At 43.3% G+C, this 14,082-nt stretch overlaps 2 protein-coding genes across 2 annotated transcripts in view; both read left to right on the forward strand.

The window, feature by feature from the left end:
• LOC134221673 (uncharacterized) overlaps positions 1–10,759 on the forward strand; it is a 98,959-nt gene extending 88,200 nt beyond the window's left edge. The window contains exons 3-4 of the mRNA XM_062700861.1: positions 6,133–8,110; positions 8,158–10,759. Coding sequence (XP_062556845.1) covers positions 6,133–8,110; positions 8,158–10,759 — 4,580 coding nt within the window. The remainder of the gene's footprint in view (positions 1–6,132; positions 8,111–8,157) is intronic.
• The window catches only part of LOC134225687 (galactosylgalactosylxylosylprotein 3-beta-glucuronosyltransferase P), a 179,530-nt gene that overhangs the window by 100,051 nt on the left and 65,397 nt on the right, over positions 1–14,082 (forward strand). The window lies entirely within an intron of this gene.

Below are 14,082 nucleotides of genomic sequence, written 5' to 3' on the forward strand. Positions count from 1 at the left end.
TACCTTTTCAGAATTTCAACCGTATCACACACTTTTATAATTTTAGAATTGAGATGATAACGAGATTTTTCAATGGACCTAGTTTAGGAATTTAAACAATTAAATATATAATTTGTGTTACTACCCAACAAACAATTTAAGCCGAATAAGCTAGTTTTTTAGCTGTAGAAGTCTGTTTTTAATTGAAGAAGCGCTCTATCAACCTACAATGCTTGTTGGGTAGGTATTAACTATAGTTTACAATACATTTCTTGTCACTACCGAAACGTAAAAGTAACTTTTAGGTCGCAGGTTTTAATAACTACCAATCACGATCGAGCCAAACTATCAAGTGATCGCGTGATCTAACTTCGAAATGGACAAAGGTCTATTTCTTGACCTAACTTACGAACACTCCCGCGGAATTCCTGGTTAGTGAATTTTAGCAAATGTCTAAAGTGTTGTCTCTTTCAACCTCATGTCCAACTGACCCGACCTATCCTTCTATCTCATTCTGTAGATAGTTTTTTTATAACATTTCGTTCGCGATTTATTCATTCGGACTCCCAGATTTTGGCTTTGACCGTAGTTGTAAGACTTTTTGCAAACTCTCACATCTACTGGTATGAATATTAATTAAACCTTTACATCGTGCAGTGCTCACTGTTCAAGTGACATACTGGTTTCTAGGTGAATTCGATTTAGTAAACTGGTATACTAAGTTCTTGTCTCTCAATTAGAAAAGTTCTCTTTATCAACAAATAATACAGTAAGTACGCAATATTTGAACTGTTACAGCTTCTTGATTTTGCAATAGCGTACATATGAAAATGTTCATACCGGAATACTCGTTTATTCGATTTTTTCCCGAATACTCGTTAATGGAACTTTTGATTCACTTCGGTAACCGATGCGATCTAAGGGAGGGATATAATGAGGCGCATTTAAAATATTATACTGACTTTCCTTTCCGTCGACACATGAATAAAGGAAAAAAATCCTTTCCATCCAACTGATGTGCTCACCTTAAATACATCAAAACGCGCACAACTTAATTTACTTAGCAGCCGCATAAAGCAGAACAACTTTTGAATGATCGTGCGATCGTTCTACACACTTCTCAAAAAAACGCACCAACAAGCTTTTATTTATTGACCGCACAAAGCACAATCACAAACTCAGATTTCTCAAAATTTAATGTTCTGCTTCCTCCCTGAAACATGTTCGATCTCGCACCATTTAATTTAATCACTCTGACACGAAGTAAGATTATACAAAAATAAACATTAAAAACTTCACATATTCATAATTACTAATGATAAAATTTGTGAGGTTTATGATCGACAATTCTCGAGCAACGCGTTTTTCCTATTAGTCCGTCAGAGTACTCTTCAAAGTTGGCACACAACGAACTTGGACGGTGGCAATTTTCCATAGTTTCAAAAGTTTCTGGGCGAGCGTGGTTCAGAGGTGAGGACTTAAGTCTAGGCTTCATTCGCGTGATGTCGAGACTTATGTCCAATCACTATTCACTAAACGCACATTTGTACAGGATAAACCTTGTCGATAGCAACTTATGTAGGTGCGGAGCCGGATATGATGACATCGATCACGTAGTTTGGTTCTGTTCGGAAAATGACGCCTCCAGAGACCAAATATTGGATACTCCTGTGGCCCGAGGTAAACAACCCTTCAGGGAAGTTCACGGTGTTTTGGGAAATCGTGATGTTGTCTATATGCAGGATATTTATAGTTTTCTTTGTAGGTACTTCTGACATCAAAATCTAATATTTTGTTTTTTTCTTTCTTCAAAGTTTTTTTTTGTTTAGTCTCTATCTTTATGTTCCGTAGAGCTTCATAGCTCTTGCCATCTGGCAGATGCTCCCAGTCGAACTATTCCTCCAGCACGACGGCACACCACATCGTCCCTGACGTACGTCAAATGCCCGGATGAGAAGCTAAATCTTCCTGATCCTAAATCCTAAGCCCCGTCCATGCTTAAACATTGTAAACTAACCTCTAGTCACCAAGAGTACACTGGCTTCTATCCCTCTCTTACTAACTGTACAATAAAATGATATTGATTGTATATATCACAAAGAACCAAGGCTCCGTAAAGTGTTATACACGCCTTAACCTACCAAATAAACGAAATTGGAAAAAAATGATTAAAAAAATGGTAATCATTCAATTAATTTCGAGTAAATATTTCAGCAAAATTTTAGCAGTGTATGCTTGCTTACTAATAAATTTCAAATGTTTACAAACGGGAACACCCATTTATTACGTAGCGCAAAAAATGTCAAACTTCAACACCCCTCCCCCTATGTCACACTTTTTGTATGGAACATCTGAAAATTTTGTATGAATCGTCACACTTTATGCAGACAAACCCCCTCCACATCTGAGCGTGATTTATGTAATATACAGGCAGATAAGAGTGGTACATTTATTACTTTTGTACAGACGATGTCTCTCCGACAAACATATTCGACCAAAGTTCAACCGGAAATGAATTGCATTTTAATACACAATGGCATACGAAAGCAATCTGTTATCGCTAAGAAAAGCTGATGTTAACTCATTACATATGCGACACCAATCTGTCTGATCTCCGCACACGATTTGCAAAAGCTAAATTATTATGCTGGCTCATACCCAAGAAGGCGACTGCGAATTGTGAATCTTCTTCACGCTCAGATGGCTGATGAAAAGAAATTGAGATTCGGCAAACTAATTCATTTGCTTCGCACTCCCGCTGATGGAATAACCGGATAACCACCACTTGAGAGGAATGGTATTGTGTGGGGGTCGGTATAATTGAATTAACTTATATAAAATTGTTTATCTTGTACAGATGCTACAGTGTACAGATGCCAATATTAGAACTAATAATTTTCTTCCTAGAATTACAAGTTTTCATTCTACTTTCAAAAATGTAACACTCCAAGTGGTTTACACTTAGTCTACATGTACCCACTAATGAACGGTTCGTGACCGTGACCATCACATGTGCTTTATACGTTCTACTGAGAAAAATCAATTTAAGCTCTAAATTATAGGGTTTCTGTGCCGGTTCTTTATCTGGCTCCCATTCTACCAAAGACAGAGAACAGCACACAGGCCTGTTTCACCAGTAGTGAGCACGACTTAGTATTGTTCATCAATATAAAGTATAATTCCAATCCATTTATATCATTTTTTCGTGATAATTATTAATTCGTGATAATAATTATAAATGTTACAGAGTTAAAAATCTTATTATAGTGGACGTAAATGGAATAGTGAAGTCTTCTAACTCTGTATCATTTTTTTCGATTTCACATTGGGTTAAAAGAAACACGTGAGCGTTCTTTAATTGGCTGGTCAACCGTTTTCTATCTATGTCGAACAGTTTTACATCGCTCTTCGAACATTGAAGCTATTGCGGAGTCACCTTCAATCAAACAATTTCAAACCGAAACATTAGCATAATTGGGGTTACTTTTTGCCGTCTATTGTTTTCAATTTTACAACGATAATTAGGCCCTCTTGTATCTTAAAAACGCGTTGACTCATTTTATCGTATCGTCGGTTTAAAATGGCCAAGTCACATTTTTGTTATTTGCATTTATTGCAATTGCAATTGCAATTGCTGACGAGTGACAATCACTACCGATGCTTGGAGGACGATTCCCACACCGGGAATCTACATAAAAGTGTACGTCTGTTAAAACTCGTTAACAACATTTTTGAAAGAAAAAGTATAGGGTAAGACGGTATAATGCGCCCCACCTGGCCTGGCGCCCCTCTTTGATTTTTAGAAAACTATAACTAACTGAGGGCCAAAATCAGTTGGTACCTATAAATATTTGTAAAACCATCGTACTATGTGAATTTGGAAGTATTTTTGTATTACATAATGAAAATAATAGCAAAATACAAAAAGTGACAGTTTTGATGTAACTTTTTATGTTTGTTTGCTCAACATTCTGGAGCGACGCTAGCATACTGTCCGCAAAACTTGCACGGGAACACTCAGTTGGGCAACAAAATAACTTTTCTCAGTGGTTAATATGATATAAAATTGCTTCCATCTTCAAAAACGTAACGAAAATTTGTTTCACTGGCCAAAACGCCCCAGTGTAGGCAGGACGATATGCCCTTACCAACTGGACATAAGCGCGGCGAGCTTGCAACAGTTGCTTCCAAATTGTATAGAAATTATTGAAATGTAATTAAAACCTGATTGAATGGACTTATGTTGGTTTTTTAATGTCGGGCACATCCGGATTTGTAACCTTTTTATTATGGGATTGATGAAATACTAATGAAGGGTGTTTGCTACAAGTTCTTCATCTGTCCTCAATTCTGCGGCCTGCGTCGTCGTCGTTTATGCTGCGGTCAAGCCACAAATGATATTCGCATACAACGATCGAAATGAACGTTATTTCTGCATGCAACTCAACACATCTGCACCGAATATGATTGCACCATACTAGGGAGAGTATACAGTCACTATGGCTGCTTCATCGTGTACACCTACTCGACTGGACAACGAGCTGACCACACAACAAGAAGGGAATCGTGCCTTTCTAACACTAGAGTCAGCCGATAGAGAGCCCATCAACACTGTTCGGATTGTTTGGACCGAGTCAGTGGAACATCGATCGGCCAATGGGCACCACCGGCCCGCAATATCGTGCGGAGAACACTTTTATTGTTTGTTATTTTGTATTATTCGTTTGATTGTTAAATTTAAGTTCAAAATAAATTAAGTATACGTTAGTCTATGAGTGAAATAAATAGTTTAATTGTGGATAGTATGCAAAATAGAAAAGTTTGTTCAAGTAATGTGATATGAGTGTTTTACTGAACTTTAATGAGGAAAAGTGATTTCGCGCCAACTGAAAACTGAACGGGAAAGAACATAAAATTGTGCTGCCCCGATACTTTACTCGCCTTGCCGTTGCATGAGCTGATCCACAAACTTTGCCTGGAGTGCAAACATGGTCCTTCGAACCTGATGGGCGTCGAAGATGTCCGCCCAATCCAGTGTATGCTATTAGAAGACAAAACCAACGTGCCATTGCTGAGGGATTTCATGGCCGATGCGCCATCGATCTTGGTTGCTGCTCATTGTTATTCATATAAGGCATTTACAATGCCTCACTAAGGTGAGTGCGGTTCTAATCTCTTACAACCTTTGAATGGTGCTACTTTATACCTTTTCTGCACATGGTATCTGGACGTTTGCGAATGGCGGTCATCGTTCTGCTGTGATATCTGAATTGGATGGCCCACTAATCGATCGGAGAGTGAGATTTTCGGTGTTTGATCTGCTACTAGCTTGGACCTGCTTACTGAGAGGGAAATTGCATGCATCCCAAGTTGCTGTGCACCGAATCCAAGAAGGAAGGAGCTTTGAATTAAATGTACAAGGCATTAACTGCTTGTTGTCAGGTGATTGCGGCTCCGATCAAATTACTCAACCTTGTGTGGCCTATGCGGTATGTTGTTTTAGACATTGCATTGCTAATCGGAAACTTCGCGGATTGAAGAACCGAAAACGCAGCATCATCACATCCTTCGCGGCGATTCGGACTTTCGTATCCGGCTACAAGGCCTAGAAGGACAAGTGCGAGGTTCCAGTGCGTTTGGAGAATCTCATCGATATGTGGAAGGAGTTCAACACTGTGCAAACGGAGTTGGAGACTTTGGATGACGACGACGGGGTATTGGAAGCATACTTGAAGGAACGCACGGAATTCGAGAACGCATATTATCGTGCAAAAGGTACGCTTCTTCAATTAAACCAACCCACTGTGGTCCAAAATATCTCGGAGCGAGTAAATGACCATGCTGGTGAAGCCCATATAAAGCTGCCAGACATAAAGCTTCCAGTATTTAGTGGGGATTTTGAAAGCTGGTTGAATTTTCACGATTTGTTCATTTCTCTCGTCCATTCATCGACGAATTTGTCCACAATTCAAAAATTTTATTATTTGCGATCCTCGTTGGCTGGTGAAGCACTGAAGCTGATACAAACAATTCCGATCAGCAACGAACAGTATTCGGTTGCGTGGAATTTGTTGATAAGTCATTATCATAATCCACGAAGGTTAAAAAGAACGTATGTTCAGTCGCTTTTCTCGTTCCCTTGTATGAAAGCAGAAACTGCTGCGGAATTACACTCGTTAGTGGACAAGTTTCAAACTAATGTAAAAATTCTAAAACAACTGGGCGAGGAAACAGATCACTGGGATGTGTTACTGATTCATCTGCTCAGCACACGGTTGGATTCCTCAACAAGGCGCGACTGGGAGGATTTTGCGGAGACAAACGAGTGTACGAAGTTTCATCAGCTGATCGAGTTTCTGCAACGGCGAGTCAACGTGCTGGAAACGGTGAAGAATAAATCCTACGAGTCAGCAGCGATCAGCAAGAAGCCCAATCCTCCACGCACTGGAAGTCATGGAGCTGTACAGCAAGGATTTCGCTCATGTCCAGTGTGTTCCAGTCAGCATTTTCTGTACCAGTGCGAGTCGTTTGCGAAAATGACGGTCAATGAGAAAGAAGGATTCGTACGACGAAACAAACTATGTCGGAATTGCTTACGCCGCGGTCACATGGCGAAGGATTGCTCTTCCGAAAGCTACTGCCGCAAGTGCAGAGGTCGTCACCATACTCAGCTGTGCTACGTGTCTAAATCTGATTCCACCAGCAACGCGGCCAGCAGTCAACCAGCTTCGGTCAACCAATTAGTTTCTTCCAGTGCTCCCAGCCAACCCAGCATGCCCAGTGGGTCGCAAACCTCAACTCCAACCGTGCACACGGGAATAACGAGCTGCATTTCCTCCGATGGGTCGAGAACAAAGGTGTTGTTGGCGACAGCAATAGTTATGATGGTAGACGATGAAGGTTCAGAACATCCAGTTCGGGCGTTGTTAGATTCGGGGAGTGAATGTTGTTTCGCAACGGAGCGAGTTGCCCAGCGGATGAGAGTTCGTCGATCAAGAGTAAATCTACCGATTGCAGGGATCGGTCAAGCCTCCACTGAAGTTCGCTGCAAATTTCTAGCAACGGTCAAGTCCAGAGTATCAAGCTATTCAACCACCATTGAAGCATTCGTTCTGCCCAAGGTTACTATCGATTTACCATCGATATCTGTCGACGCATCGAGTTGGACTCTACCAACAGGAATCCAACTGGCGGATCCATCCTTTTATCAGTCAGGAGCGGTTGATTTGGTGTTAGGCGCTGAAGTATTCTTCGACCTTTTCAACGTCGCAGGTCGTATTCCTCTGGGCGACACACTTCCTCCGTTAATTAACTCGGTATTTGGGTGGGTGATCAGTGGCAAAACTCCCCAGAGGCAATCGAGGTCGCCCATTACATGCAACGTTGCTACTACCGCAGACATCCAGCGCAGCATGGAGAAATTTTGGAAAATAGAAGACGATGCAGCAATCGCATATTCACCCGAGGAAGCCTATTGCGAGAAGTTCTTTCGTGAGACGACAGTTCGTGGAGATGGTGGAAGGTACATCGTGAGAATCCCGTTCAAAGATGGCGCTTTAGACAACCTGGGTACCAACAGAAGGACAGCGTTTCATCGTTTCCGACTAATTGAGGCTCGTCTAGGTCGAGATCCGAATTTGGCAGCAGAATATCGGAAGTTCATGGACGAATATGAGAAACTTGGACATATGAAGCGCGTTAATGAATCGGAAACAACGCTAGGACCAGCATACTTCCTTCCTCATCATCCTGTCATCCGTGAAGAAAGCAGTACCACTAAAGTAAGGGTGGTCTTCGATGCTTCCTGCAGAAGCACAACAGGAGTGTCCTTGAATGAAGTCATGCTAGTGGGACCGGTCGTTCAAGAAGATTTGCGGTCCATTATAATGCGATCTCGCCTGCATTCGGTCATGCTTATCGCCGATGTCGATAAGATGTATCGGCAAATCACACTTTCTCCCGACGATAATCGACTCCACTTGATTTTCTGGCGTGCTTCACCTTCGAATAACATACAAATATACAAGCTGCTCACAATGACTTACGGAACTGCTTCCGTTCCGTATCTGGCCACACGAGTGTTGAAGAAGCTTGCAGATGACGAGGAGAAAACTATCCACTGGCATCTACGGCAACCCGGGACGATTTTTACGTGGATGATTTCTTTTCCGGTGCTAGATCAGTCGCTGAAGCAGTCAAACTTCGGAAACAGATGGAGGAAATGTTCAACTCTGCTGGAATGCAGTTACGGAAATGGGCAAGCAACATTCCAAGTGCACTTCAAGGAGTTCCGAACGATAATCGTGCTCTGCAGTCTTCGGTGGAATTCGACAAAGACCAGTCCATCAAAACTCTGGGTTTACACTGGGAACCCCACTCAGATCAGCTCAAATACCTCGTTCCAAAAGCAATTGTTGATCCAAGCGCAGTCGTCACCAAACGCTCTGCACTTTCTTGTATTGCAAGGTTGTTTGACCCACTTGGTTTGGTTGGGCCAGTGGTAGTTCGTGCCAAAATGTTTATGCAGGAATTATGGGGTTTGAAAGACGACAACGATAACCAGTACGACTGGGACAAGGAATTGCCAGAAGATATGAAGGATCAGTGGGTCAGATATTACACCGAACTCCCTCAGCTCAACACGCTTCGCATTGATCGATTCGTCGTACTCCCGGAAGCAACTTCATTAGAACTCCATTTCTTCTCCGATGCGTCAATTGCTGCGTACGGCGCGTGTGCTTACATCCGATCATCAAATTCGTCCGGTGAAGTGAAAGTAGCGCTTCTTACGTCTCGTTCAAAAGTCGCTCCACTGAAGCAACAAAGTATCCCGCGACTGGAACTCTGTGGTGCTCTTCTGTCTGCTGAACTCTACGTGAAGGTTGCAGCGGCGCTGCGAATAACATCCAACGCATACTTCTGGGTGGACTCCACTACGGTTTTGAGCTGGCTGAAGGCTACTCCGTCAACGTGGTCAACGTTCGTTGGGAATCGCGTGTCGAAAATCCAACACAAGTCACAGAACTGTGAGTGGAATCATGTGGCGGGTCGTGAGAACCCAGCTGACGTTATTTCCAGAGGACTTCCAGCAGCGGACTTAATGGAATGTGAAAGGTGGTGGCGAGGTCCTTCATGGCTTCGCTGCGATAAGGATGCGTGGCCAATTCCAGTAGATGGCGGTATCGATCAGGAAGCTTTCAAAGAAGCAAGAAAATCATCACACATAACCGCTTCTCCATCGCCAACTTTCGCCGAAGATTACGTGAACCAGTTCTCCAATTTCCAGCACATGCTTCGCATAACCGCATACTGGCGACGCTATTTTGCTAATTTACGGCTACCGAGGACCGAACGAGTTGTTTCTTCGCCATTAACTACAGTTGAACTACAGGGTGCGGAGCTAGCATTGATACGGCTAGTACAGATGGATTCATTTCCAACAGAGCTGAAGGCAGTTGAAGCACAGCAGTTGGTATCATCACGCTCACGTCTTCGTTGGTTCAACCCGTTGATCGATTCCGATGGCGTTCTTCGTATCGGTGGGCGAATTGGTCGCTCTGCACAATCCTACGATTCCTGTCACCAGATTCTGCTCCCAGGTTCACATCCGTTTTCATCACTTCTCGTTCGATGCCAACACGAGCGTTTGCTTCACGCAGCGACACAACTTCTTATGAACACTATTCGTCTGCGATACTGGATTCTGGGAGGCAGAAACGTTATTCGGCGCGTCGTCCATCGTTGCGTCACATGCTTCAGAGCTAAACCAAAGGTCGTAGAGCAGTTCATGGCTGAACTTCCAGTACAACGAGTTACCGCCTCTCGCCCGTTTTCCATCGTCGGTATTGATTTCTGGGGACCAATCTACCTTAAACCTCGTCACCGTAGAGATTCGCCACCAAAAGCTTACGTCGCTGTATTTATTTGCTTCAGCACGAAAGCCGTGCATTTGGAGCTAGTCGTGGACCTAAGTACGGCTAAGTTTTTGCAAGCTTTCCGCCGTTTCGTTGCTCGCAGAGGTCTGTGCGCAGAAGTCTTTTCAGACAACGGGAAAAACTTCGTGGGAGCAGCCAACGAGCTTCGCAGGTTGTTGCGTGCCGAATCGTTCCGACAATCGTTCGCGAGTGAATGCTCCAATAACGGAATTCACTGGCATTTCAACCCGCCGCGTGCATCCCACTTCGGAGGTTTATGGGAAGCGGCAATCAACTCGGCCCAGAAACATTTTGTAAGAGTTTTGGGAGATCGCAAGTTACCATTCGACGACATGGAGACACTTCTCGTCCAGATAGAAGCTTGTCTCAACTCACGCCCTCTAACGAAACTCTCCGACGACCCGTCGGACCTCCAGGCTCTCACTCCGGGTCATTTCCTCGTTGGTTCATCGCTTCAATCCGTCCCAGATGGCGACTATACATCAATACCAACCAATCGGCTACACTCGTGGCAGCAAATCCAGAAATTACTCCAAGATGTTTGGAAACGTTGGCATGTGGAGTACCTACAATCTCTGCAGCCTCGAAGTAAGTGGCTGAAACAATCCGTTCAGCTGAAAGAGAATCAGCTTGTCATCATCGTTGATGAGAACCAGCCGCCAATGCGTTGGCCTATTGCACGTGTCAAGGAGCTGCATCCAGGGAAGGATGGAGTAGTTCGAGTGGTTACTCTGCAAACCACGTCTGGTTTGCTAACTCGACCCACGGCGAAAATTTGTATTTTGCCAATTTCGGCAACGGTCGACGATCAATCAGCTGCATCGGCAGCATCGCAATCGAGCTAGAGGTTTTCTTAAGGATCACTGTGGTCACGTTTCTGTAGCTGTGCAGCAGATTCGTCAAGCTGGAAACTATAATTCAAGGCCCTTTGTCTGAAGGGCCCAGGTAAGGACCTTTCCAATATTATTTACCAGTTAGAAGCCGGCTACCGGGTCTTATTATTATTGCATGTTACTTTGGGGTTCGAGATCTGCGACGCTATAACCGTAGCCACAATCATCAGCATCAGGCATTACAAGGCTCTCGATTCGGAGGGTCCAGGTGAGGACCTGTTCAATATTTTAAAATCTGTAGGAAAGGCCTACCGGATCTTTATCTCTTTTCATGTATGCGACCAACAACTTTTCATCGACATCCAGAAATAGTTATTTCTGCGGAGGGCAGGATGTTTGCTACAAGTTCTTCATCTGTCCTCAATTCTGCGGCCTGCGTCGTCGTCGTTTATGCTGCGGTCAAGCCACAAATGATATTCGCATACAACGATCGAAATGAACGTTATTTCTGCATGCAACTCAACACATCTGCACCGAATATGATTGCACCATACTAGGGAGAGTATACAGTCACTATGGCTGCTTCATCGTGTACACCTACTCGACTGGACAACGAGCTGACCACACAACAAGAAGGGAATCGTGCCTTTCTAACACTAGAGTCAGCCGATAGAGAGCCCATCAACACTGTTCGGATTGTTTGGACCGAGTCAGTGGAACATCGATCGGCCAATGGGCACCACCGGCCCGCAATATCGTGCGGAGAACACTTTTTATTGTTTGTTATTTTGTATTATTCGTTTGATTGTTAAATTTAAGTTCAAAATAAATTAAGTATACGTTAGTCTATGAGTGAAATAAATAGTTTAATTGTGGATAGTATGCAAAATAGAAAAGTTTGTTCAAGTAATGTGATATGAGTGTTTTACTGAACTTTAATGAGGAAAAGTGATTTCGCGCCAACTGAAAACTGAACGGGAAAGAACATAAAATTGTGCTGCCCCGATACTTTACTCGCCTTGCCGTTGCATGAGCTGATCCACAAACTTTGCCTGGAGTGCAAACAAAGGGCTATGGAACGTCTCTGGCTAAGGTGGGGCGTATTGCCCAGGCACCTTTTGAAATCCATTTTTTCACGACTTTTCAAAAAAGCATTATTACGTGTTATCTGTAATATTTTTATATGACTACTCACGGGCAATGCATTTGCGACTTCTTGCACTACCAAATAACACAAAGTTTGCATAAATTGCGATGAAAAGTAAAAAGTTATCAAGGTTTTGCCTTAGGGGGGGCATATTATACCGTCTTACCCTACGTCACTTTGCCAGTTTACGATAGTTCTGGTCTTCACTGGTCGGCTTCCAAATTACAAATGAGTTGGTTTGCAATCAATTTTTAACAATAATCATACATGGCAAGTGATTGGCCGAAGGATCCTTTAACTTTGATTTTAAACATTTCTCTTTTTATAGAACTGAATAGTATTTTTACAATTATATACAAGTCGAGTCAAGTACGAGACACTAAAGACGGCCTTACTGTTGAGGTCGAAATACGTATCTGTCAAGATACAATTAAGTGGTGGAATTCAATGGGATTGTATAAACTCGTCTTATGACATGTGAATTATATCTGTTTTATCCTTTATGAGGAATTGTTTGATTTTAGAATTTGATAACCTATCTACCTATTGACACTAATATTTACATACAAATTTGATAGCATAGATCGGAACGAGCGCCCTTATCGCTGGCTGGTTTGAAAGGGTGCAATGGATCTTAAACTCTTCTTTACACTCACCAAAGCGCTCTAGCAGTTGTTCACCCCGGCCAGACGGTGGAATTCAGATGTTAGATGCAACTCTCCCAGACTGGCATGCTGTAATCGATCACAGGGAGGTTTTATTTGCTTGTAGACAGCAAGCTCATGCTTCAGGGACAATGACGACCGGCGGTTGATCAAAGGGTACAGTACAGTTACCGTTTTGTCAACCTGCTGCCGAAAAATAAGCTTGCTGTCGAGAGTCAAGCCATTTAGGTATTAAGTCGGCCACATTGGCCTATTCCACAGTCGTCCTATTGAATATGATTTTACAGTCCCCAGGCGGAACAGTTTTAGGGGATTTAGGGTGGGGAAAAATTACGACCTGGGTCTTCACCGCGTTGATATAGATCTTTCGGCTGGTAAGGTGCTCTATCAGGGCATCCGGGCTTCGTTGGAGTTTTGCCACTACCCTAGTAGCACCGTTCAGGTCGATTTTGTTGCAGCAACTCTAATGTGACTGGATTTGGTCGCATGTAAGTCACAGTGACTGATATGTGACAAGTGTGCTACTCGGGTAGCGCTCCGATCACTCTTACCGTTGTATACGAGGTTCTGGCATGTCGGAGGTGAACAGATTGAAAGCAGGGGCCCGAGGATACTTCCCTGGGGGACGCCTGCGACGATGTTGTGCGTATTGGAGCTCGCTCCGCTGATTACGACCCGGAATGTCCTTGGCGACAGGTAATTGTTGATGATTTTCACCAGGTAGCTGGGAAGATTGTAGCGTTGTAGTTTGTAGACCAGGTCATCTTACCATTTATCGTCAAATGCCTTCTCAACATCGAGTAAGGCCATGGCAGATGTTTTTGAGACAAACTTGTTCCGTCTGAGGACGTTAGTAACTCGAGTCAGTTGGTGTATGGTTGACCAACCGCGTCAGAAACCAAACTGTTCATAGAGCAAGATGTTGAGATTTTCGGCAGACTTAAGTGACCGGTGATGAATACATTTTTCCAATAGTTTGAATAACCCCAAGAGAAGGCTGATAGTACGATAACTTTTGGGGGAGGAAGGATCCTTCCCAGGCTTACGGATGGGGATGACATCCAGGACAATGGAAAGTAGCTGAGCCGGAGACTCTGATTAAAGATTCGCTGATCTCAAGGTGCTCAAAGAACGGAGCACTCATGTGTTTGAGCTCGAGATTCAGAATGTTATCGATACCTGGGGTCTTCCTGCTCTTCGATGATTTGATATAGCCTGTCAATTCTCCAGCTGAGATCTCTTACTCCACCGAGAAGTTGTTGGGAGTCAGATCAATGTTGTGTGCATACTCGTTAACGGCTGACGAAGTGACGATCTATTTGAGCGTCCTTCTCTGCAGGAGTTATCAAGCAATCCTTAGAGCCATTATTGTCTACTGGGAGCAGAGGTGGAATGGGCCGAGGCTTGTATTTTAGTATTTTGGTCATATTCCAGAATGGCTTAGCGTAGTTTGGGAGAGTGCGGATCTTATTCGAGAAATCGTTATTTATGAGGTCCACCATTTTGGCCTTGATCATTTTTGT

This window comes from Armigeres subalbatus, chromosome 3, assembly GCF_024139115.2.
Source record: "Armigeres subalbatus isolate Guangzhou_Male chromosome 3, GZ_Asu_2, whole genome shotgun sequence".
In the NCBI taxonomy this organism is placed as follows: Eukaryota; Metazoa; Arthropoda; class Insecta; order Diptera; family Culicidae; genus Armigeres; species Armigeres subalbatus.